General features: G+C 35.4%; 2 protein-coding genes across 5 annotated transcripts in view; one reads left to right on the plus strand and one right to left on the minus strand.

Annotated features, from left to right (window-relative positions):
- Nucleotides 1–4690, plus strand: part of NEB (nebulin) — a 202298-nt gene extending 197608 nt beyond the window's left edge. The window contains exon 147 of the mRNA XM_049615651.1: nt 3911–4690. Within this exon, the coding sequence (XP_049471608.1) occupies nt 3911–4084 (174 nt within the window). The 3' untranslated portion in view covers nt 4085–4690. The remainder of the gene's footprint in view (nt 1–3910) is intronic.
- A 10450-nt stretch (nt 4691–15140) lies between these two features.
- The window catches only part of RIF1 (replication timing regulatory factor 1), a 72932-nt gene continuing 64161 nt past the window's right edge, over nt 15141–23911 (minus strand). For 3 of the 4 annotated variants that reach the window (XM_049615653.1, XM_049615652.1, XM_049615655.1), the window contains 6 exons: nt 23108–23251; nt 22716–22793; nt 22512–22627; nt 21304–21457; nt 19605–19713; nt 15141–19128 (listed from right to left, as the gene is read on the minus strand). In XM_049615653.1, coding sequence (XP_049471610.1) covers nt 18914–19128; nt 19605–19713; nt 21304–21457; nt 22512–22627; nt 22716–22793; nt 23108–23251 — 816 coding nt within the window. In that variant the 3' untranslated portion in view covers nt 15141–18913. The remainder of the gene's footprint in view (nt 19129–19604; nt 19714–21303; nt 21458–22511; nt 22628–22715; nt 22794–23107; nt 23252–23911) is intronic. The other variant, XM_049615654.1, reaches the window with a different exon arrangement.

Genomic DNA, 23911 nt, shown 5'->3' on the forward strand with positions numbered 1-23911 from the left:
CTGGACAGCTCAAGTCACTGGAAAGTTCCTTCTCTTACGGTAAGCTTCGTCTTAGTTCTGGGATTTGAGCAGTACTGAATGGTCAGCGTCACAGCCAGTGGCCCTTTACTGAGTTTTTTTTTTTTTTTTTTTTTTTTTTTTTTTTTTAAATTTTTTTAACGTTTATTTTTGAGACAAAGACAGAGCATGAACGGGGGAGGGGCAGAGAGAGAGGGAGACACAGAATGGAAAGCAGGCTCCAGGCTCTGAGCCATCAGCCCAGAGCCCGACGCAGGGCTCGAACTCACGGACCAGACCGTGAGATCGTGACCTGAGCTGAAGTCGGACGCTTAACCGACTGAGCCACCCAGGCGCCCCTCATTCTTGAAGAATATATGTATGTGTGCCCATGTCACACATATAAACATGTCATTATCTTAGATTTCCCTTGTTAATATCCATTGAAGAAGAGGTAAGTCAAATCATGTTTACAGTTCACCAGATTACTTAAAAAACTGTTAGTTTAAAACCCTGGACTCATTCATAATATCACAAAAACATCAATTCTTTAGGGTTGAAATAAAAATATTTGTATGAAGAAACTATCTTTACTAAAACACATAAAGATCTAAGTATTGAGACCCATTATATTTCAGGAAGGGAATCTTGTAAAGTTGTCATTTTTGCTGAAATAAATACATAAATTCAAGGCAACTCGAGTCAAAATCCTAGAGGAATTTTAAACCATTTTGTATATTAATCCTAAAATTTATTTGAAAGAGTAAAGATGCAAGAATAATCAAGTAAATTTTGAAAGTGACAATAGGAACTTATTAACCAAATAAGAGCAACACATACTATAAAACTGTCATTAAATATGGATCTTAGCATGGGAAAAGATGTGAAAATAGATGAGGTCCAGAAATGGACCCTTAAAGAATTACAGATTAGCAGGGGGAAAAAAAATAAAAATTGTAAAATACTATAGAAAAGCGGAGACTACTTCTATAATACTGGGGACAGGGGAAGACCTTCCTCAGCAAGTTCTAGAACCTAGGAATGTGTAAGAAAAGACTACATATATTTAACCATAAAACTTTAAGTGTTTTTATAACAAAAAGAAACATGTCAAACTGGAAGAAATATTTGCAGCATACCTAACAAAAAGATTTATATCTAAAAAGCATAACACTGAAAAATTCATTGACAAATTATTCCCCTTCCAGTCAAAATAAGAAAGACCTGTACGCAAATGAATAAACAACTTACAGCAGAAGAAATAAAACACCCAACAAAAGATGTTCACCATGATTGCTAACCAGGAATATGCAAATTAAAACAATAATAAAGTAGCATATTAGAACATTATGGTAGTGAATAAAAAAAAATTAACATGCAGGGGCGCCTGGGTGGCTCAGTCGGTTAAGCGTCCGACTTCAGCTCAGGTCACGATCTCGCGGTCTGTGAGTTCGAGCCCTGTGTCGGGCTCTGGGCTGACAGCTCAGAGCCTGGAGCCTGCTTCCGATTCTGTGTTTCCCTCTCTCTCTGCCCCTCCCCCCATTCATGCTGTGTCTCTCTCTGTCTCAAAAATAAATAAACGTTAAAAAAAAAAATTAAAAAAAATTAACATGCACATACCATTTGACCTTTCACCTTTAAAAGCTCTTTTTTTTTTTTTTTTTTTTTTCCTAAAATACTTGCCTGAAGACAAACATTCAGGGATTAGTGTAAGAAAAAATGGTTAACAAGTAAATGACCAAAAGTATAGACCTGGCTAATTTGTGATATTACTAAAATATGGAAAGACCTCAAAGCTGTATTAAATGGAAAGAACAGTAAGTATTATTTATAGTATTGTTCTACTTATACAGCAGGAAAGGGGAAACCTATCGCTGAATATGAATATATGTATGTATATTTCAGAATGCTAGGAAAAAATATGTAGGTTATATACTAATTACTAATTAGTGCCTGTTCCTATCAAGAAAATTTGGGCACTTTCAATCTTTGTTTTTATCTCCAAATTGTTACAGTTTTTAAAAATCTTATTTTGCTATTCTAAGAACATTTAACATGAGCTCTACCTTCTTACCATATTTAAAAAAAAATTTGGGGGGGGGGGGGGCTGGTGCCTAGGTGGCTCAGTCGGTTAAGCATCTGACTTCGGCTCAGGTCAGATCTCACAGTTCATGGGTTCAAGCCCCCATCAGGTTCTCTGTCAACATGGAGCTTGCTTCAGATCCTCCCTTCTGTCCCTCTCTCTCAGAAAGATCCTCTCTCTGTCCTTCCCCCGCTCATGCATACTCACTTGCTCTCTCTCAAAAATACATAAAACATTAAAAAAAAAACTATTTTTGAGATGAGGGGGAGGAAGGGGCAGAGAGGGAGGGAGAGGGAATCCCAGACAGGCTCTGCACTGTCAGATGGAGCCCAACACAGGGCTCAATCTCATGAACTGAACCACGAGATCATGACTTGGGCTGAAATCAAGAGACAGACAGATGCTGAGCTGATTGAGCCACCCAGGAGCACCCCCTTCTTACCACATTTTTAGGTGTTCAGTACATTCTTGTTACTATAGGTTCAAGGCTGTGTGTACAGATCTCTAGAGATCTCCAGAACAACAGATCTCTAGAGCTTATTCATCTTGCTTAACTGAAACTTTATGCTTGTTGATTTTAATTCCCCATTTTCCCCTCCCACGTTACAGGTTTTTTTGTTTGTTTTTTTAACATGTGGAGGATAGCTTGTAGCAACTTTTACTACTAACATGCTCCCAAATTCCGAAAGTGAGAGATACATGCAATATTGCTATGGTTTTTCAAATTTTTCTTCTCCAAAACACAAGATTGACTTCCTCAAAAGGGAAGAAAAGGCTATATATAAAATTCTTTTTTCATACAATTTTATGAATATATTAACATACTATTAAGTTCATCATTTGAAGTGTACAGGCCCAGTGATTTTCTTTGTTATTCAACCACTACCATAATCTAATTTCCTAATATTTCATCACCCTAAAAAAACCCTGTACCCATCAACAGTTACTCCCCATCCCCCACCATCCAATCCTAAGTGATCCACTAATGTACTTTGTTTCTACTTGCCTATTCAAGACATTTCATGTAAACGAAATCACACAATATGTGATCTTTTGTGACTAGATTCTTTTAACTTAATGGTCTTAGTTCATCTAGTTGTATCATACAGCAATAATTCATTTCCTATTATCAACAAATAATATTCCATTGTATGAAAATCTCACCTTTTCATTCTTCATTCATCAGTTGGTGGGCATTTGGGTTAGTTCCACTTTTGGGCTGCTATCAGTGGCAGATGTAGAAGTTATTATGTGGACGTATTTACCTACGTAGCACCGGAACATGCTAACTCTGTATTTAAGATGGGAGAAACTTCCAAAACTCTATTCGGAGTGGTTGTACCATTTTACATTCTCACCAGCAGTTTATATGGGTTCAAATTTCTCCATATCTTCCCCTAAACTGGTTATTGAGTATCACCATTCTCGTGTGTGTGAAGTGGTATTTCATTGTGGTTCTCCCTGATGACTACTAAGGTTTGAACATTTTTTTCAGGAGCTTACGGGCTGTTTGTACATCTCCTTTGGAGAATTCAGATCTTTTGCCCTTCCCCCCACCTTTTATCAGTATTGAATTATAGTTCTTTATATTTTCTGGACGGTAATTCCTTACCAGATAGATGATTTGCAAATATTTTCTCCTATTTTGTGAGTAGTCTTTTTACTTTCTTGGTGGTAGTTGCTCATTCTATTTTGTGCAACTTAAATTTGTGAAGTAAGTTGTAAGAGACCTTAAAACTAGGTGTTTAGGGTACTTGTTGCAAATCTAATATGTATCTTTTTTTTTTTTTTTTTTTTTTTTTTTTTACCTTTTTTCATCTTCACAAATAGAAAATCTTCCGTGCCATGTACGACTATATGGCTGCTGATGCAGATGAGGTGTCCTTCAGAGACGGAGATGCTATTGTAAATGTTCAGGCGATTGATGAAGGTTGGATGTATGGCACTGTGCAGAGGACTGGCAGGACCGGCATGCTGCCAGCCAACTACGTGGAGGCTATTTAAGCATTTCAAGTATCGCACCTGTCTAGAGGACCTGCAGAACCTCTAGTCAGTATTTCCGTTCAGACACTCCACTGTTACTCAAGCTGCCTAATGATCTTTTTGTGTCAACATGACTAATAGTTATACCATCCCTTAATTTGTTTCTATATGAACTTCAGTAATTCTTCAAGGAAAACAAATGTTAATATCACCCATCTGTTCAATTATTAAACTAGATTTACTTCATTATTTTCTGGACTTGGATATAAAACTTAAGAGACAACATTAAACCCATAGGTTCATTATTTTTAAAACTGTCATTAGCAAATTTTCCATAGGATTTTTAAATAAGTTTAATTATAGAATAGGCATTTTAAAAGTCTATGCAATGTTATTGCTGTATCAACCCAGAGTCTTTCTCCATTATGAAAATGTTTAACATTTAATACCAGGATTCTGAACATGTTAAACACATTAAGGAAAAAATGGCAGAAATACTCCCCTTTTCTTGCTTACCGAATGCTGATGCTTTTAATTCTATTCCAGTTCTGAAGTTATAAAGGTGACAGTTGATATAAACTGTTGATAAGCTAGTAACTAATAAAGTCTATAATTCTGCAATAAACACCACTGATGTAATGACTTATTTTTTAATAGTTTTAAGACCTACAAATAAAAAATTTCAATAAAGCAAATCCATTACATTAGACTTCACCAAAAAAAAAAAAAAACTTTAAAAAATGTACTGTTAAAAATGCACAAGCATAGGCTTTCTCAGATCTATACTGTGTTCAGTAAGCTTCCCTTATGGCTCAGCTGATAACATTTTAGAAACAGCTATGGGATCAGCAGGTGACAACCAGAAACTCAGTGGCACAGCAAGTCCCACCACTACTATTTCCCGTTGACCTGCCCCCTCCAATATGCCCTTGGCAATCTCGGAAAAGGGGGCAGGAAATTTATTTGAAGAAATAAAAGCTGAAAACTTCCCAAACCTAAGGAAGGAAATAAAATTCAGATCCAGGAGGCACAGAAGTCTCAACAAAATCAACGTCATGGAGTTCCATACCAAAAAACAGTAATTAAAATGGCAAAATTACTAACAGAGATTTTAAAAGCAACAAAATAAAAAGTTACTTACAAGAGTAACTCCATAAGGCTATCAGGGGATTTTTCAGTTGAAACTCCACAGGCCAGAAAGGAGTGGCATGACATAATTCAAACTGCTGAGAGATAAGCACCTGCAGCCAAGAATATTCTATCCAGCAAGGTTATCATTCAGAATAGGAGACAGAGTTTCAAAACAAAAGTAATTCATGATCACGAAATCAGTCCTACAAGACATATTAAAGGGGACTCTTTGGAAAGGAAAGGCCATAATATAAGAAAAGTTGGAAGCACAAAAGCAGTAAAACTAAGCATAAAAATCAGTCAAGAAATTCATAAAGAATGTAAAGTATGACGCCATTATACCCAAAATGTCGGGGAGGGGAGGGCAAGAACCAAAGAACGGGTTCAAACTTAACGGTCAACTTAACATAGACTGCTAGGTACAAAAGACATGTTATATGTAAACTTAATGGTAACCACAAATCAAAAACCAGTAATAGATACACAAAAAATAAAGAGAAAGGAATCCAGGGGTACCTGGGTGCCTCAGTTGGTTGAGTGTCTGCCTTTACCTCAGTTCATGATCTCACAGTTCGTGAGTTTGAGCCTGCACTGGGCTCACTGCTATCAGCAAAGAGCCTGCTTCAGATCCTCTGTTCCCCTCTCTCTTCCCCTCCCCTGCTTGCGCTCTCTCTCAAAAATAAACCTTTAAAAAAGAGAGAAAGGAGTCCAACTACATCACTAAAGAAAGGCAGCAAACCATGAGAGAAGGAAACAGGAGAAGACTGGAACAGAGAAGAACTACAAAACAACCATAAAACAAGTAACAAAAAAGCAATTAAGTACATACCTACCAATAATTACTTTGAATGTAAATGGAGTAAATGTTCCAATCTAAAGACATAAAGTGATGATGGAATGGATAAAAAAGCAAGATCCATCTTGATGCTGCCTATATGCAAATGGAAGTGAAAAGAAAGCTGAGGTAGCAATACTTACGTAGGACAAAAAACACTAAAACAAAGACAAAGAAGGACACTATATAATCATAAAAGGGACAATCCAACAAAAAGATATACCAATTGGGGGCACCTTTGAGCCTCATGTTGGGTGTAGAGATTACTTACATAAATAAACTTTTTTAAAAAAAGATATAACAATTGTAAATTGGGGAGTAGCCAAATACATAAAGCAGCTAATAAAAGACATAAAGGAATTGACAGTAATACAGTAATAGTAGGGGACTTAAACATCCCACTTACATCAATGGATAGATCATCCAAACAAAATCAACAAGGAAACAGTGACTCTGTATGAGACAATGGACCAGATCGATCTAACAGATATATTCAGAACAGTCTATCCTAAAACAGAAGACACATTCTATCCTAAAACAGAACACACATTCAAGTGCACATGAACATTCTCTAGAATAGATCACATATTAGGCCACAAAACAACTCTCAACAAATTCAAAAGATCAAAATATTACTATGCATCTTCTCCTACTGCTGCACTATGAAACTATAAATCAACCATAAGAAAAAAATCTGGAAAAAACACAAATACATAGAGGTTAAATAACATGCTACTAAACAATGAATGCATCAACCAAGAAATCAAAGAGAAAAAAAATTACATAGATACAAAGGAAAATGAAAACACAAGGGTCCAAAATCTTTAGGACACAGCAAAAGCTGTTCTAAGAAGTTTATAGCAATATAGGCTTATCTCAAGTAGCAAGAAAAATCTCAAATGAACAATCAATCTAACCTTACACCTAAAGGAGCTAGAAAAGAAAGAACAAATAAAACCCCAAACCAGGAGAAAGAAAGAAATAATAAAGATTGGAGGAGAAATAAAATAGAAATTAAGAAGATAGAACAGATTACTGAAACCAGGAGCTGGCACTTTGAAAAGATTAACAAAATTGGTAAACCTTTAGTCAGATCCATCAACAAAAAAACAGGACTCAAAAGCAGAAATTAAATAGGAGAAATAACCAACACCACAAAAATACAAAGGATTATAAGAGAATATTATGAAAAATTATATGCCAACAAATTGGACAACCTAGAAGATTTGGATAAATTATTAGAAACATATAACCTCCCAATGCTGAATCAGGAAGAAACAGAAAACTTGAAAACTTGAAAAGACTTATCACCAGCAATGAAATTTAATCAGTAATTTAAAAAGATCCCAAGAAACAAAAGCCTAGGACTACATGGTTTCACAGGTGAATTCTACCAAACATTTTGAAGGTTAGGTTAATACCTATTCTTCTCAAACTATTCCAAAAAGAGAAAGAAACTTCCAGGTTCATTCTATGAGGCCAGCATTACCCTGATTCCAAAACCAGATAGACACTGAAAGCAAAAATAAAAAGACTACAGGCCAATATCTCTGATGAACACAGATGCAAAAAGCCTCAACAAAATATTACCAAACCAAATCAAATAATACATTAAAAAAATCACTGGGGCGCCTGGGTGGCTCAGTGGGTTAAGCGTCCGACTTCGGCTCAGGTCATGATCTCACGGTTCGTGAGTTTGAGCCCCGCATCTGGTTCTGTGCTGACAGCTCAGAGCCTGGAGCCTGCTTTGGATTCTGTGTCTCCCTCTCTCTCTGCCCCTCCCCTGTTCATGCTCTGTCTCTCTCTGTCTCAAAAATAAATAAAACATTAAAAAAAAAAATTAAATCATTTACCACGATCAAGTGGGATTTATTCATGGAATACAAGGGTGGTTCAATATTCACAAGTCAATCAACATGACATATTACATCAAGAGGATATTTTATTTATTTTTGAAGGAGAGACAGAGTGTGAGCAGGGAGGGGCAGAGAGAAAGACACACACACAGAATCCAAAGTAGGATCCAGGCTCTGAGCTGTCAGCACAGAGCCTGACACGGGGCTTGAACTCATGAGGTATGAGATCATGACCTGAGCCAAAGTTGGACGCCCAACAGACTGAGCCACCCAGACGCCCTCACATGATCATTTCAACAGATGAAGAAAAAGCATCTGACAAAGTACAGCATTCATTCATGATAAAAACCCTCAACAAAATAAAGGAAACATACCTCAACATAATAAAGACCATATCTGAAAAACCCACAGCGTATATCATACTCAATTGGTGAAAAACTGAGAGTGTTTCCCCTAATGTCAGGAATAAGACAAGGATGTCCACTCTCACCACCTTCATTCAACATAGTACTAGAAGTCATAGCCACAGCAATCAAAGAAGAGAAAGAAATAAAGGGAATCCAAATTGGCAAGGAAGAAGTAAAACTTCAACTATCTGGAGAGGACATGAATACTATACATAGAAAGCCCTAAAGACTCCACCAAAAAACTTCCAGAACTGCTAAATGAATTCAGTAAGGTTGCAGTATACAAAATTAATATACAGTAATCCATTGTATTTCTATACACTAATAATGAGGTACAAACAGAAACTAAGGAAACACTCCCACTTACAATTGCACAAAATAATAAACTACCTAGGAATAAACTTCACACAAGGGAGGTGAAAGACCAGTAGTCCAAAATGTATGAAACACTGATGAAAGAAATTGAAGACAACACAAAAAAATGGAGAGATATTCCATGCACATGGATTGGAAGAACAAATGTTAAAATGTCCATGCTATCCATAGCAATTTACAGAGTTAATGCAATCCCTATCAAAATCCCAACACCATTTTTCACAGAAGTAGAATAATCTTAGAATTTGTATGGAACCACAAAAGATCCTAAACAGCCAAAGCAATATTGGAAAAGAATAAAACTGAAGGTAGCACAATCTCTGATATCAAAATATACACAGAGCTGTAGTTAACAAAACAGTATGGCACTGGCACAAAACAGACACACAGATCAATGGAAGAGGATAGAAAGCCCATAAACAAACACACAATTATATATGACCCATTAATCTTTGACAAAAGAGGCAAGACTATGCAATGAGAAAAAGATGGTCTCTTCAACACATGGTATTGGGTAACTAGACAGTTACATGCAGAGGAATACAAGTGGACCACTTTCTTACACCATACCAAAAAAAAAAAAACATAAAAAACCAAAATGGATTAAAGGACTAAATGTGAGATGTGAAGCAAACTCCTAGAACAGAGCACACACAGTAATATCTCTGACATTGACCACCGCAGCATTTTTCTAGATATGTCTCCTGTGGCAAGGGAAACAAAAGCAAAAATAAACTATCAGGACTACATCAAAATAAAAAGCTTCTGCACAGGAAAGGCAGCAACAACAGAACTAAAAAAAAACAGCCTACTGAATAGGAGAGATACCTGCAAATGACATATCTGATAAAGGCCTAATGCCCAAAATATATCAAGAATTTATACAATACCAAAGAAAACCAATCCAAATGAAAATAGGAAGACGTGAACAGATGTATCTCCAAAGAAGACACAGATGGCCAACAGACACATGAAAAAATGCTCAACATCACAGATCATCAGGGAAATGCAAATCAAAACTACCATGAGAAGGGCACCTGGGTGGCTCAGTCAGTTGAGTGCCCAATTCTTGATTTTGGCTCAGGTCATGATCTCAGGGTCATGGGACTGAACCTCATGTTGGGCTGCACACAGCATGAAGCCTGCTTAAGATCTTCACTCTCCCCCTCTGCCCTCTCTCCCTCTCCAAAATTAAATATAATTAAGTAAATAACTACAATGAGAGATCACCTCACACCTCTCAGAAGGACTACAATCAAAAACACAAGAAACAATAAACAACGGCAAGGATGTGGAGGAAAAGGAACCCCTGTACACTGTTGGTGGGAAATCAAACTATCGTAGCCAAAGTGTTGTGGAAAACAGTGTGGAGGTTCCTCAAAACATTAAAAATAGAACTACTCTATGATCCAGTATTTACACTACTGGGTACTTATCCAAAGAGTATGAAAACGCTAATTTGAAAAGTGCATCTCTATTTAATGCAGCATTATTTACAGTAGCAAAATTATGGAAAAGAGTCCAACTGTCCATTGGTAGATGAATGGATAAAGCAGATATGGTATGTATATGTGTATATATATATATACACATATATATATATATATGGATCTAGAGGGTAAAATGCTAAGTGAAGTCAGAGAAAGACAAATACTGTATGATTTCATTCATATGTGGAATTTAAGACACAAAACTAACAAAGATAAAAGAAAAATTAAAAAAAAAAGACTCAACTATAGAGAACTGATGGTTAGCAGAAGGGAGGTTGGTTGGGGAAATGCATGAAATAAGTAAAAGGGATTAAGGGTCCATTTATCATGATTAGCACCAAGTAATGTACAGAATTGTTAAATCACTATATTATTCACCTGAAACTAACATAACACTATGTTAACTATACTGTAATTAAAAGCTAAAAAAAACTTCATAGAACTTACTTTCAATACCAACTTATTATTTGCTTAATAATACAACTTGCTTCCTTGTTTTTGCACTGCATGGTGTTGGGGGAGCACCATGGAAAATGGTGTCTACGCAGGGAGCTCATGGAAAATGAGGAAGCTTTATTTTTTTTTTAATATTCACTTATTTTTGAGACAGAGCAAGACAAAGAGCTAGGAGAGGGGCAGAGAGAGAATCTCTAGCGGACTGTGTGTGCTGTGTCTAGCGGACAGCACAGAGCCCAATGTGGGACTTGATCTCACAAACCTTGAGATTATGAACTGAGCTGAAATCAAGAGTCAGATGCTTAACCAACTGAGCCACCCAGGCACCCCATACAATGAGGAAGCTTTAAACATGAGTAGTCTCCCTCTGGCTCCTCCACTTAGGGGAAATGTGGCCTGAGAAGGGCTAACTACAATGAAAAGTAGGCAGTTGGCCTCCCCTGATATACAAATATATATCCTTAAACACTAATTTAAATTTTGAAATAGGTAATAAATTCACTACAGCAAAGCTAAAAGTTAAACTTACAAAAAGGAAATAGCTATGGGATCGAATCCTAACTGCAGGTATCTTTCTAATCCACAGCCGTGGGCTGACAGCACATGCGAAAGGCGTTCAACTGCTGTCCCAAAGCTTCTTGTCTCTTGAGGAAACCCACAGTAGGCACACACTAGTAGAGTGAACACCAGTGCAGAGTGCACACATGTGGAAATGATCAGAGATCACACTGCATGCAGGGGTTTGAGTGATGAGCCAGAGACAGTTGGTGTCCTCATGAAACTTAAGAGTCCTGTGAAAAAAGCAGGCCATGCCTTAAAAGTGTAATGGTGGGCAAGACAGCCACTCTCTCCTCCCATCTTCAATCTTCATTTTAACTGGGATAAAATCCAGGTTAAATGACAGCAATACCATTGTGCATGGTTTTCCAACTTCCAGAACAAAGTATAGGCTGTCTCAGTTATAATAAATGTTTTAGTTCTGAAATTTCACTTTTTAAGACTGCCAAAGCACACTTTGCAGTTGCTATTAAACAGACAATTTTAACCTAACTCTAGGACTTTTATTTAAAAGCTTGGAAAATTTTCAACATATACAAAAGTAGAGAATCCAACTATACTCACTTCCTAGCCTCAAGTTTTCCATTCATGACTAATCTTGTTCTGTCTCTACCCTACCAATGCCCTCCTTCCATTACCTTAAAGTGAATCCTATTAATCACATCTTAAAACAATCACAATGGATACACCTTAAAACAGACAATCCACATCCAGGGTTCAAACTTTCCTGCTCATCCAACTTTCTATTTCTAGCCTCCTGTTTGAAAGGCTAGACCCCCATTTTTGTCAGTACAGCGATACCAGGGAAGTCCTTTGTACAGACACCTACAAATTACACAAATGTGAAGACCTAAGCCTGCAAAGATCCTCAGTGACTAGCTGTTCATACCATCTTCAAGAGACTATAATAAAGAGAGAAACTGATGAATGAAGTTATACTGGAGTCACACAGTTTCCCTGATAACCAGTGCTCATGGTACTATTATTCAGGGCTACTCTTGTGAAATCCACGTTATGGGTTCTTCAGGTTTCCACAACTCCTAACCCCTAGTGCCTCAGAATGTGACCTTATTTATGACTAGGGTCCCTGCAAAAGTCAGTAGTTAAAATGAAGTGAGCTCAGAACAACAGAACTGATGTCTATAAAAGAAGTCTGGACAAATACACACACATGGAGAACACCAGGTGAAGATGAAAGTGGAGATCAGAGCAAAGCTTCTACATGCCAATCCAAATATTGCTAGGAAAGCACCAGAAGCTAGAGAAGCACGGAGGTCTTCCTCACAGCCCTTACAAAAAACCAACCCTGCCAACAACTGGTCTCAAGGCTTCGAGCTTCCAGAACTGTGAGACAATAAATTTCTGTTGCTTAAGCCACTCCGTTTGTGACTCTTTGTTATAGCAGCCATAGTAAACTAATACAGTATTTTTCAGTATCATTAGTCTATTCAATTTTAATATAGATATGTTATCTAGAAGTGTGAAACCTATAAAACTAGGACAAGAAAAAGAACCTCTTCTAAGGCTATGATAGGCCATAAAATATGAATAGCTCATGTGTTTCTGGAGGGACAGTGTTCACTTTATGTATGTTGATTATGCTAATCTTATGAATTTCAAAGCAAAAACAAAACAAAAACAGTGCCAGAATTGCTTAGTTTTTATAGTTTTATTTCAGATTAAAGTGCATTTCTTTAAAAATGTTTCAATATCCAGTTTCAATTGGCAAGTGATAACAGCTCTCAATAGATCATGAAAAGTTTTATGGTGGGTAAGACAGAGATTCTCCCTCCTTGAATCCGATCATAATGAACCTGAAAATAAACTTTTAATATTGGTCTACCTGCTTCAAACACTGTATAAAGCATTACACAAATAATACTGACTACATCCTTATTTCCCAAATACTAGTGCAGTTAATTGAGTGATGAACAGGTACTTCTGTGAAATTTCAACTTAAGTCATTTGACTTATCAAATATAAATATTTTCAATGTAAAACTAAGTTCTCTTCAAGTTTATCAAGTGGTGGGAACAAAAATTATCATAGGCTAATAAATGACTGATTTGGCTTCTCTCAGTCTAAGTGCATTTAGTCAAGTCTATCCACAGGAGGTAGTGTTAAGATAGATTGAAAGCATTAATTCCTCACCAACACAGAAAGCAAACTCCCTAAACTCCCAATTTATTTCACAGGAATGACAGAACCACTGAATGTCAGATGCCTTTCCCTCACATCAACGCCCCTCAACATCCATGGCAAACACAGAACTATAATTTGAGTTTAAATAGGAGGAAAAAAGTATACATAAAAAGTACCAGTACCTCCTAGTATATATGTATTTGAGCAATATTGTTAAGATATAAGTGGAATCAGGAGAACACATTTTTGTAAAATCTAAGTAACAACAATAAATTAAGGATTTAAGGAAGCAAGATCCCCGTTTTGCCATTTAGAAGCAAATGACCAAATGGACTTACGTGCCATATATGAACAAACATACCCTTTGTACCAGGGAACAGTAAACTTTATGCAAAAGGGCCAAATATGTGAACATTAGGTGTTAATAGGCCATATAGTCTGTCACATTACTCCAATCTACTGTTGCAGCAGGAAGGCAGCCAAAGACAGTATGTAGATAAACATGGCTGTGTCCCAATAAAACCTTATTACTGGCACTGAAATTTTAATTTCATCTTTCATGTGTCACAAAATATTACTTTTTTCTTTTCCAACCTTTTAGAAAATGTACAAACTATTCCTACCTCTCAGGAAGTATAAAAAACAGGTGGCAGGCTATAGTTTTTTGACCTGTTCATAAAAACTTACTAGGTTAGGACTGACATCTTTCAGTTTCTACACTCAAATTCTTTGTTAATTTCATTCTTCTTTTAGAAAATTCCCATTCTACAAAAATAAAAATTTCTTTAGACATCTACTCAATTATCAAAACAGCTATTACACAATATTCCATTTTCCATTCCATGACTTTATTTTGAAAGTGAACTTCCTAGTTATACCCAATTTATTCATTTAAGGAATGATTCTGCCTATTGTTGGAAGTCGTTTTATCTACTGTTTTGGGGGGCAGAATATTAGATAACGTGTATATATATATATTTTAAGATTTTATGTTTAAGTTATCTGTACACCCAACATAGGGCTCGAACCCACAACCCTGAGCTCAGGAGTTGCATGCTCTACCAGTGACCGAGCCAGATGAGTAACCCATAAATAATGTAGATCTCAAACAATTATTCAGGGTATTTATTAGTACCAGTTCTGGTACTATGTGTATAGGATATAAGATAACTACCAGCTATTTTCAAAGTATATAGGACTGTTCCTATACTAAAAGGCTATATACTTCTCTTATTCCATGTGATATCAATTTAAAATATTGCCTTCAATCTTACACTCTCAGGTAAAGGGAGAGATTATCTTTTCTTCTAATGGTATACTTCAAGAAAGTAAGCATTTACAGCTTGGCACTTCATGTTTGGTTTTAAATATTCTTTGGTATTTAAAGAAAAAAATGGTTAAGACCATGTTATAAAATTTAACATTCTATTAAAGAACTGAGTGAATACTCAATTCTACTCTTAAATATCTAAGGATCTTCAAATCCTTGTGACTCAGATTTTAATACATACTTTCAAAAAGCAATATACAGGGGCACCTGGGTGGCTCATTTAAGTGTCTGACTTTGGCTTAGGTCACAATCTCAGAGTTCATGAGTTCGAGCCCCACATCGGGCTCTGTGCTGACAGAGCCTGGAGCCTACTTTGGATTCTGTGTGTGTCTCTCTCTCTCTGCCCTTCCCTGCTTGTGCTCTCTCTCTCTCAAAAATAAATGAACATTTAAAAAAAATTAAAAAAAAAAAAAAGCAATATACAAAGGCTGGCATATAACAGACATTATCATCAACTGGACCATTGCAAACCAAAGCCCAGATTTATTTTACAGATTAAAAAAAAAAAAAAAATCAACAAATTTTGATAAATCAATTTAAAAAACCCATTACCTAACTTCTGGCTACATTTTCTTAAGTGCTCTGAAGGAGTGCAATCCACACAAAAAGCATTTAAAATATGTTAGGGAAACACAACATAACAATGCCCAGAGAAACTCATTTTTTGGGAAAAATTATTTGTTTTTCAAACACCATTTTAAGATGACACAAACTGTCAACAATGTAATGGCAAAGTAACCAGAAGTCTTTAGTAAAATGACAACTCACATCTTTTAGGACTTATTTTGGTACTGCTAACTTTACTGCCAAGTTAATCTTAATTAGGGGTAGTCTGTTTTCAATGTTTATTAGTAAAATATGAAGCCCCATAACTTAGAAGGCAAGATTTAGAGACTAAATACATTCCTAATATTTGAAATTTTACTTTTATATTAGAAAAATGAGAAAATAATCCACATACACTAATGAAAAAGGTTCAAATCGTCTAATCTGCTTAGTAAGGTTCTTTACAATATGAAATATAGAACTGCCTACTTAAAAACATAAATCTCTCCAATACCGTAAATCTTCCATATTTAAAAAAGGCTCCAAATGAGGCAAAATTCTACCTTTAACTCTTGAAAAAACTTTGAACTTTAATTTGAAGGCTTCAAGACCAGTCTGTACCCCCAAACATAAATCTGAAAAAAAATTATTTTAAAAAATACTAATCTTTATCTTTTGTAGCAACAATTCCTGGGATTTAAACCTGCTTGAGTTATTATCACCTAATTCGCAGCCTGAAGCATCTTAGGCCTACCCACAGACATGAGCATTTGTATGGATCATGTGGAAATTTTTGGCCATGAACTATCAGGCCTCAAGCCCAGAAATGCTGAATCATAATCTGCATTTTCATACATACAGGCCAAATTTGAGAAGCACTGTTAAAAGTCAAAACTTTAATGTTTGTATACAATGTACATAACCTTTCTGATGGCTTAGGAATAAAACAGACAAGGGTTGTGCTATTGAGCAAACAGCTCTCTCCCTTCCACCAAAATCGTAATATTGTCAATAGCTGCTATTTTATGACCTCCTAGCCCAGCTGCAAAGTATCTCCCTGAAAATCAATAACAAAGAATGTTAAGACGGAAACTAGGCCCTTCTTACTGGGTTGTAAAGTCAAGTTGGAAAAGAATGGCATTAAGGGAAAATGTGACCCCTTTGACTCACATTTTCTGTTAAATTCCAAGAAAGGTTTTCTAAATGGCACTTATTTTTAATTAATTAAAAAATTTTTTAATTTTTTAGAAAAATGTTAATTGTAAATTTTACACACACACAAAGACACACCCCTCTCCCATTTTCCCCCTAATTTTGTTTCTTGCCCTGCCACTTTTATTTTAGGCAAAACATAATCCAAATTGCTTGACATTTTTATGGTTCTTAAAATATAACAGAATCCCTGACTACTTTCAAGGTGTAAAACCCGATTCATCTTAGACAATATGGAATTAGAACAAAAGCTCCATACCATTCAACAATGGCTTTCAAACTTGTTCAAATGTCACAGCATTTTGAGAATGGGCTCACTGCAATGCTGAAAATTTAAATCCACTATACAAAGTCCATTTGGAACATAAATTGTACTATGCTTCTGCAAGCAACCAGATTCTTTTCATAAATGCATAAAATAAGAAATCACATTTAGATTCTCTTACTAATATTTGCCATTTGTTTTATTAACCCTTAGAAAATAGCTGGAAAACTGATGTTATTTTAATAGTGAAACAACACACTGAAACTGATCAAGGAGTGTTAATACTTTTTGCTATTCAGGAATCATTCAGGGGAAAATGTGCAGAAACATTTAAGGCAAGAATATTAAAATTAAGGTGCCTCAAATATACACTTACAACTATATCAGGAATGAAGATTTAGAAAGCTGGTTTCTGCCTTCAAAAAACATTTTAAAATACATCCTTGTGCAACTATAACATTTGAAAATTAATAGCTGTGCTTGTATCAAATTCAGTGATTTAAGTAAATGATCATTTTAGTCACATTTTCTGCTATACTGTTCATGTTCCCTAGAACTCATTTCACCAACCAGTTAACACAAACATTAAGACACAGTAAGAAATAAGCCAATTTTAACTCTCCAAACAAACACATACACACACACACCTTCTTACATCTGTTAACTAAAAAAACTTACGTGCCTCTTTACTATAAAAAAGAATCTGGGAAAAGAGAGACGATATAAACTACTATTTTATAATTATGAAATTGACACCAACTTTGCTGGCTGACTGGTGGTCCCCTTCTGAGTATTATAAGAATTAACTAGACACAAGGATTAAACTTGCTGTAACTTGCTGAATAATGTGTGCCTTTTCAATCTGGTTAAGTTCTGAATAAAGGATGAAACTGAGGTCACTCACTCATTCTATTCAGAGAGCAAATGAGATATTCTCACTGTGAAGAGACGAAACAAATGTGGGAAGTCAGGCACTAATACTAGATGGTAAAATTTACAAACGTTTTAATTATATACACCCTATTCTTTTAAACTATGCAAAACATACATATTTCAAAAGAACAATTTCAAATTTCTTCCAAGTTTGCTTTAGGTATAGGTGAAAAGAGCAGATAAAGTCTAGATTTCTTATAGTCCAAGTTGTAACAAAAATAGTCATACTAACTCTCCATTAAAAAGAAATGTGATGAAGCACGTTTTCTAGTGGTGGACACCCTCCTTCCAAAAAAAAAAAAAAAAAAGTATAGGTATGAATAGCAAAGTTCTTATGTAACACTTTCTCATTTCTATAACTCATTCTGGTTACTTTAGAAAATAAACTCATGTTTTTACTAAGACTACTAAGTACAAAACTATTTGTATTTGTAGATACAGAATCCTACAATCATCTGCAGCAAGCCCACAAATCACTTCTAACTGTCCATACTGATCTCTCAGCATTTAATATATACAAAATAGGTTTCTATCAAACAAAGGTATTCACAAGTAGCTGCAGGAAAATTCATGCCATTAACAAAGGCTGAAATTTATAAATTAAAAACATTTAAATCTATACATAATGTACAAATAGTCATGCATTTTAAAATGAATGGGGTAGGTCTCAAACGACTAAATTTTCACCAATGCTGTTGCACAAATATTTGCTAATGCAAATGAATGGAATTTTAGTAAATTCGGCTTTAATATATTAACCCCAAAAGTTGCAACTTTTGGTATTTTTTTGAAATGTGTCCAAAATTGACATCTGCGAAAAAACATTTCAATTCTTCTGCATCTCCTTTGAGGTGTTCTACAAAGAACAAATTTCTTAAACCTCAGGCACAACAAATATAAATTAAAAAAAAAAAAGTATAAACAGTTTTACCAGTTCAGCAAAAATTCAAATAGAAATGTTCAATTTTACTTAAAATAACGTATTTTACATGAACATTTCATCAGAATATCCAGGAGTTTAAGACGTGTAAAATAAAATGCTTTTGTTTCTAGTTTTTGCTTTTCAGGTTTCAGCAAGGTATTTAAATTTTTCAAAAAGCTATGCATAGCAGCCAAGAAAATGTATGAACAAAAATTTTACATATGAACTTACAAACTGAACTTACGTAATAAGTCACAGCCCTTCAGGGTTTGAAATATCAACTTTGCAAACAGTCAGACTGAAACTGTGCTGTATTTCAGAACTTATTTTATGAATCAAAAAAATCCAGTGATGTTAAAAAAACAAAAAACCTTCAATTTTCTCTTAAGATACTAAATGGAATTTTCATGGGCTGGTGACCTCCAGCGTGACTGCAAATTTTTTATTATTGAGTTTGCCATGCTACCAAGTTTCTCATGCATTTCAAACAGCTGGCTTCCTGAATAATTATGGAGATCTTCTGAATCCAGTTGAACAGCAAGTGCACTAATCTGTGCCATAAGATTTTTAGGTAATGAAGTTTCTAAAGCAACAGGATCAATTAAATCTAAAAAGAAAAAGAAAAAAAGCACAATTTATCCGAGATAAAAATTAAGTTGTATATATCTCTTTTTACGTTAATACAAAGTTTAAGTACCTAGGATTTAAGTTGGGAGTGCAGGCTGTATCCCTGCTCCTCAAAAGGAAAAGGCCAACAGAAATATCTACCATAGTTTGTTCTGTGCCATTAAAGAAATGGTCAGGCAATTTCATTTTTATTAACAGCGTAACTGGAACACAATGTTTAGTTTATATCCCTATTTAAGACCTTGATGGAATAGCAGTTAACAATTAGATAAAAACAACTAGGCATACTTGAAGTCAAATCAGTTGCTTTCTCATGCACCTGGCCACTAGCACAACAACACCACAAAAACTGGTCAAATTAACAGAGCATGGTCAAATTAAAACTAGAACAATAACAATATTTCTTCAAGTTAGCTGATCCTATAAATAAAATTGTCCCACTTTGTTAAAATATACCTGAGGCAAGTCTTTCTTCATCAGAAGGGAGAGATTTAGTTTGTATTCCATTTATTGTTTTTTCAGAAATATCAAAAACTGGTATCTCTTCTAGTCCACGAGACTTTACCTTGATTATACATTCAGGCCAGTAAAAAAAAAAAACAAAATCAACAAATTGGAAAGTTGTTTTTAAAACGACTAAAAAACACTAAAGCTGGAAAAAAATCTGACATAGTATGTTTCCCAGCCTATCACATGACTATTAACTTAGCTAATAATACTGCTAAGAAACTATGTTCTACTTACGACACAAAAAGCAGGATTACAAAGTGTTTTCTCAAAGAGCTGATTAGGAATACATATTTTCTAATGGACTTCTTAAGAGAAATCCATGATAGCCAAGAAAATTACATTATATTTCCCAAGTTTAGAAGCATGGGAAAAGAAAACCCAAGGAAGAGATTTCTAAACTTTAAATAACATACAGAATTTATATGAAGATTTTATATTTTCATACAATAGAATATTATTTAGCCATAAAGAAGAATGAAATACTGATACATGTGAACTTTGAAAACATTATGCTCAAGGAAGCCAGTCACAAAAGACCACAGGTTTCATGAACCCAGTTTTGTGAAATGCCCACAACAGGCAAGTCTATAGAGAAAAAAAAATCAGTGGGGGGGTGAGAATGAGGAGTGATTGCTAAGGGCTATACAGGATTTCATTCTGGGGAGGTAATACATGCTCTAAAATTAGATCATGGTGACAACTGTGTAACTCTGTGAATATACTAAAAATCAATTGTGTGCTCTAGATGGGCCTTACAGTATATCAATGTATTTCAATAAAACCACTTTTAAAAAATGTTAATTTTCAGAGACAAATCCCAGGGCCCACAGACCACTGAGTATACTTCAGACACTGAGCTCCTGATCTTTGAGACTGAAAATTACTAATATAGTCTTTGTTTGTTTTTTTAACAGGTTTTTAAAGATCACAAATAATCTTTCAATCAAAGACTTTCAAGAAAATAGAAGTCTTCAGTAGTAAGGTGCAGTCTCAGAAATTCTAACATAAACACTGGTTTTTCAATCTTAACATCTCCCCCCCCACATTTATTCACAATTTTGCATAATCTCAATGGACACATAAAGGGTCTCTGAATGGGTTTCAGTACAATCTAAATCCTTCTGAAATAATATACAGAATCTTCTGTATATATTATGGGCAGGCGGGGGGGGGGGGGGGGGGGGGGGGGGTGGACAATCTTCAAAAATGTCTATAAGCCAAAATATGTGCAGAAAGTTGATAAGAGCAAGAAAAATTAGTCCCAGTCGTCTTGGATATCAAGACCAAAGTACTGTTGACTACAAATTTGCAAGATTTTTATTACAATGTTTAGATTTGAACGACCAGGTTTTAGGAATAGCAGCCACAGAACCACAATCACGAATTTGGTGGAAACGAATGAGACAAGGGGGTAGGAGAACTGAAGAAGAGATGCATTACACAAAGACAGTATACAAACTCAAGAAGCCAACTTTGTCTATAAAATTATAAAGTGACCTTCTAAGTTACTCTTACCTGGGGGCGGGGGGTGGGGGGGGGGGGAGGGGAGGTGACATAAAATGAGTTTTTAAGCAACAGTACAAACTTCTGTAATTGTATTGCTAAATCATTTATCTATACATGATTTATTAACATTGAAGTTTACCTGTTGCTCATGATAAACTCTGAGAGCCTTTTTTACATTGGACACTTTTGGAGAACGGATAGGAAGAGTTTTTATTTCAGATGCTGTAAGAGTACTCAAATCACCAATTGTTTTTATATTCTTAGCTCTAATGAGCTGTCCCAGTCCTCTTGCCCTAAAGAGGTAAGAGAAAAAGGAGAAATACGTCATCATATAGTTTTATAGCTATTTTTTAATGTTTACTTATCTTTTAAAGTTTACTTATTTATTTTGAAAGAGCACGAGTGGGGGAAGGGGAAGAGACAGAGGGAGAGAGAATCCCAAGCAGGCTCTGCATTGTTAGCGCAGAGCCCAATGCAAAGCTTGACCTCATGAACCATGAGATCAAGACCTGAGCTGAAGTCAGATGCTTAACAGACTGAGCCACCCAGGCGCCCCAAAGTTTGTTTATTTTTGAGAGAGAGAGCTCAAATGGGGAAGGGGCAGAGACACACACACACACACACACACACACACACACACAGAAGCTGAAGTAGGCTCCAGGCTCTGAGCTGTCAGCACAGAGCCTGATGTGGGGCTCTAACCCAAGAACCTTGAGATCATGACATAAGCCAAAGTCAGACACTTAACTGACTAAGCCAACCAGGCAACTCTATAGTTATTCTATTTGTGATGGCCTATCCAGTTGCATTTCCTGACTTATGCTCAGTCATAACTGTATTTATACAGGCACACTTAACCCACTCTGAGGATAGCCACATGTACATTTAAGTTAAAACAAAATTTGAATTTGACATGTTTGTCCAGCTTAAGCAATAGCAGTGGACACAGACTAAACCCAATGTGTGTCAGTCAGATTTCACCTACATTATGATTTAATGGCTACCTGACTTTGGTGGATTAACTTTTGTAAACTTCATCTTATAAAGTGGAAAATAATAAATATACTCCTTATGGGACTTATAATTAGGATTAAATAAGAACATACGCAAAGAGTTCAGCATAGCACCTGGCAAATATTGAGCACAATTATCTTAGACATTAGTTAATTATGATAGATGCTTCTCTGATTGCCCTATCTGCCTCATCTTCCCAGATAAATTTTTATTTTTAAAATAAAATGTGTGAAAGTGCATGTAAATCAGTTCTAAATAGGAGAACCTCATTTAACTTTTCCTCTTAAACAAGTGGCATCTTGAAGTATTAGACCAGTATAAATAACTCCTTACCATATATTTGATGTAATCTGAGGTAAAATGATATCAACTGGAGCCACACAGTTCACCAAAGCTGGGTAAACACTTTCTGCTGGACACGGCATAGGTTCTTTAGCCATTTCTGTAATCTTAGAATAAATTTCAAAAGCCGTTAAACAGGGGTCACCTGACTGAACATGAAAAATAAAGTTGCATGAAAACTAAAGCACTTCTTACTAAACACTTCTTTGAGCTCTTAAATTTAGGGCTACGTGATCCTGAGGACAGAAATCCTTTGGTTGAAGTGGCATTATGCTAGACAGAAGAAAGAAGAGAAAAAAAAAACTCACTCAGAACCCTAGAAACTCTAATTTTATAATTTTATTACTTAGATTGCAGTAATTTCCTAAAATTTTGAGAAAATGAAAAAATGTAATCAACTATTACCTAATCAATTACTTGCTGTCTTACTGTCTCTTCCCATTCTTCGTGTTTGCTTACCACGTCACAGACAAAACAATACATCCAAACCAAAGAAATTTTGTTCTTTACTATTTTTAAGACAAATTATACTTAACTCATTTCTATGCCTGAATACATATATGCATATTTCAAAGCCTACAGCTTACCTTAGATTGTGTAAGTGAAGTTTTAACACTTTTTACTGTGGGAGAATTATTTGAAGAATGGGATCTAACGATAGAGCATCGCCTATCAATGTCATCTGCCAATCCTGCTTGGTATATTGGATCTGCAAAGGAGACACGGCGAACCTGAAAACACAGGTCATGTTTTTATTTAACATAAGTTAAAAAAAATTCACACCATAAATTCTCATTATCAGGCCTCCCTGAAATAGAATGTGGGTTTAGAAGCTTAATTTACTTCAGTAGAAGCCAACTGCACATTGCTGTAGTTCTTCCTAATGGCTGCTTTCATAGATATTACTTAATACCACAGATCATTCCAATCATCCATGTTCTAAATAGTCTCTACATAATATATACCAACAAAGACTGAAACAGGGACAGTGGCAGAAACAATGAAATTGTATGCAGCAGTTGAAATTGTATCATCAAATTCTACTCACTTTGTAGGCTTACTACAGTAACTTAAAAAAAATAAGGTAAAGAGGTAGAAATGGTACTAACTGGGCTCTGGTGTGTCTTACTAACCTCTGTTCTAAACTCTTTGAGGATACCAGAATCACAGCAACTGAGTGGCAATTTTTGTCTTTCTTAGTCCCAGCATGAAGTCATTTTAGCTTCTACTAAACTCTTATGATGTGTTCATTCATTCAGCTATTTGATATAAATACACAATAGAGCATTTATGCCATTAACTATATATATATAGCTTCCTCACGTTATGAGCAAAACAAAAAAACTATCATGAGAAATCCTTATATATATATATATATATATATATATATA

The sequence above is a fragment of the Panthera uncia genome, assembly GCF_023721935.1.
Source record: "Panthera uncia isolate 11264 chromosome C1 unlocalized genomic scaffold, Puncia_PCG_1.0 HiC_scaffold_3, whole genome shotgun sequence".
Lineage (NCBI taxonomy): Eukaryota > Metazoa > Chordata > Mammalia > Carnivora > Felidae > Panthera > Panthera uncia.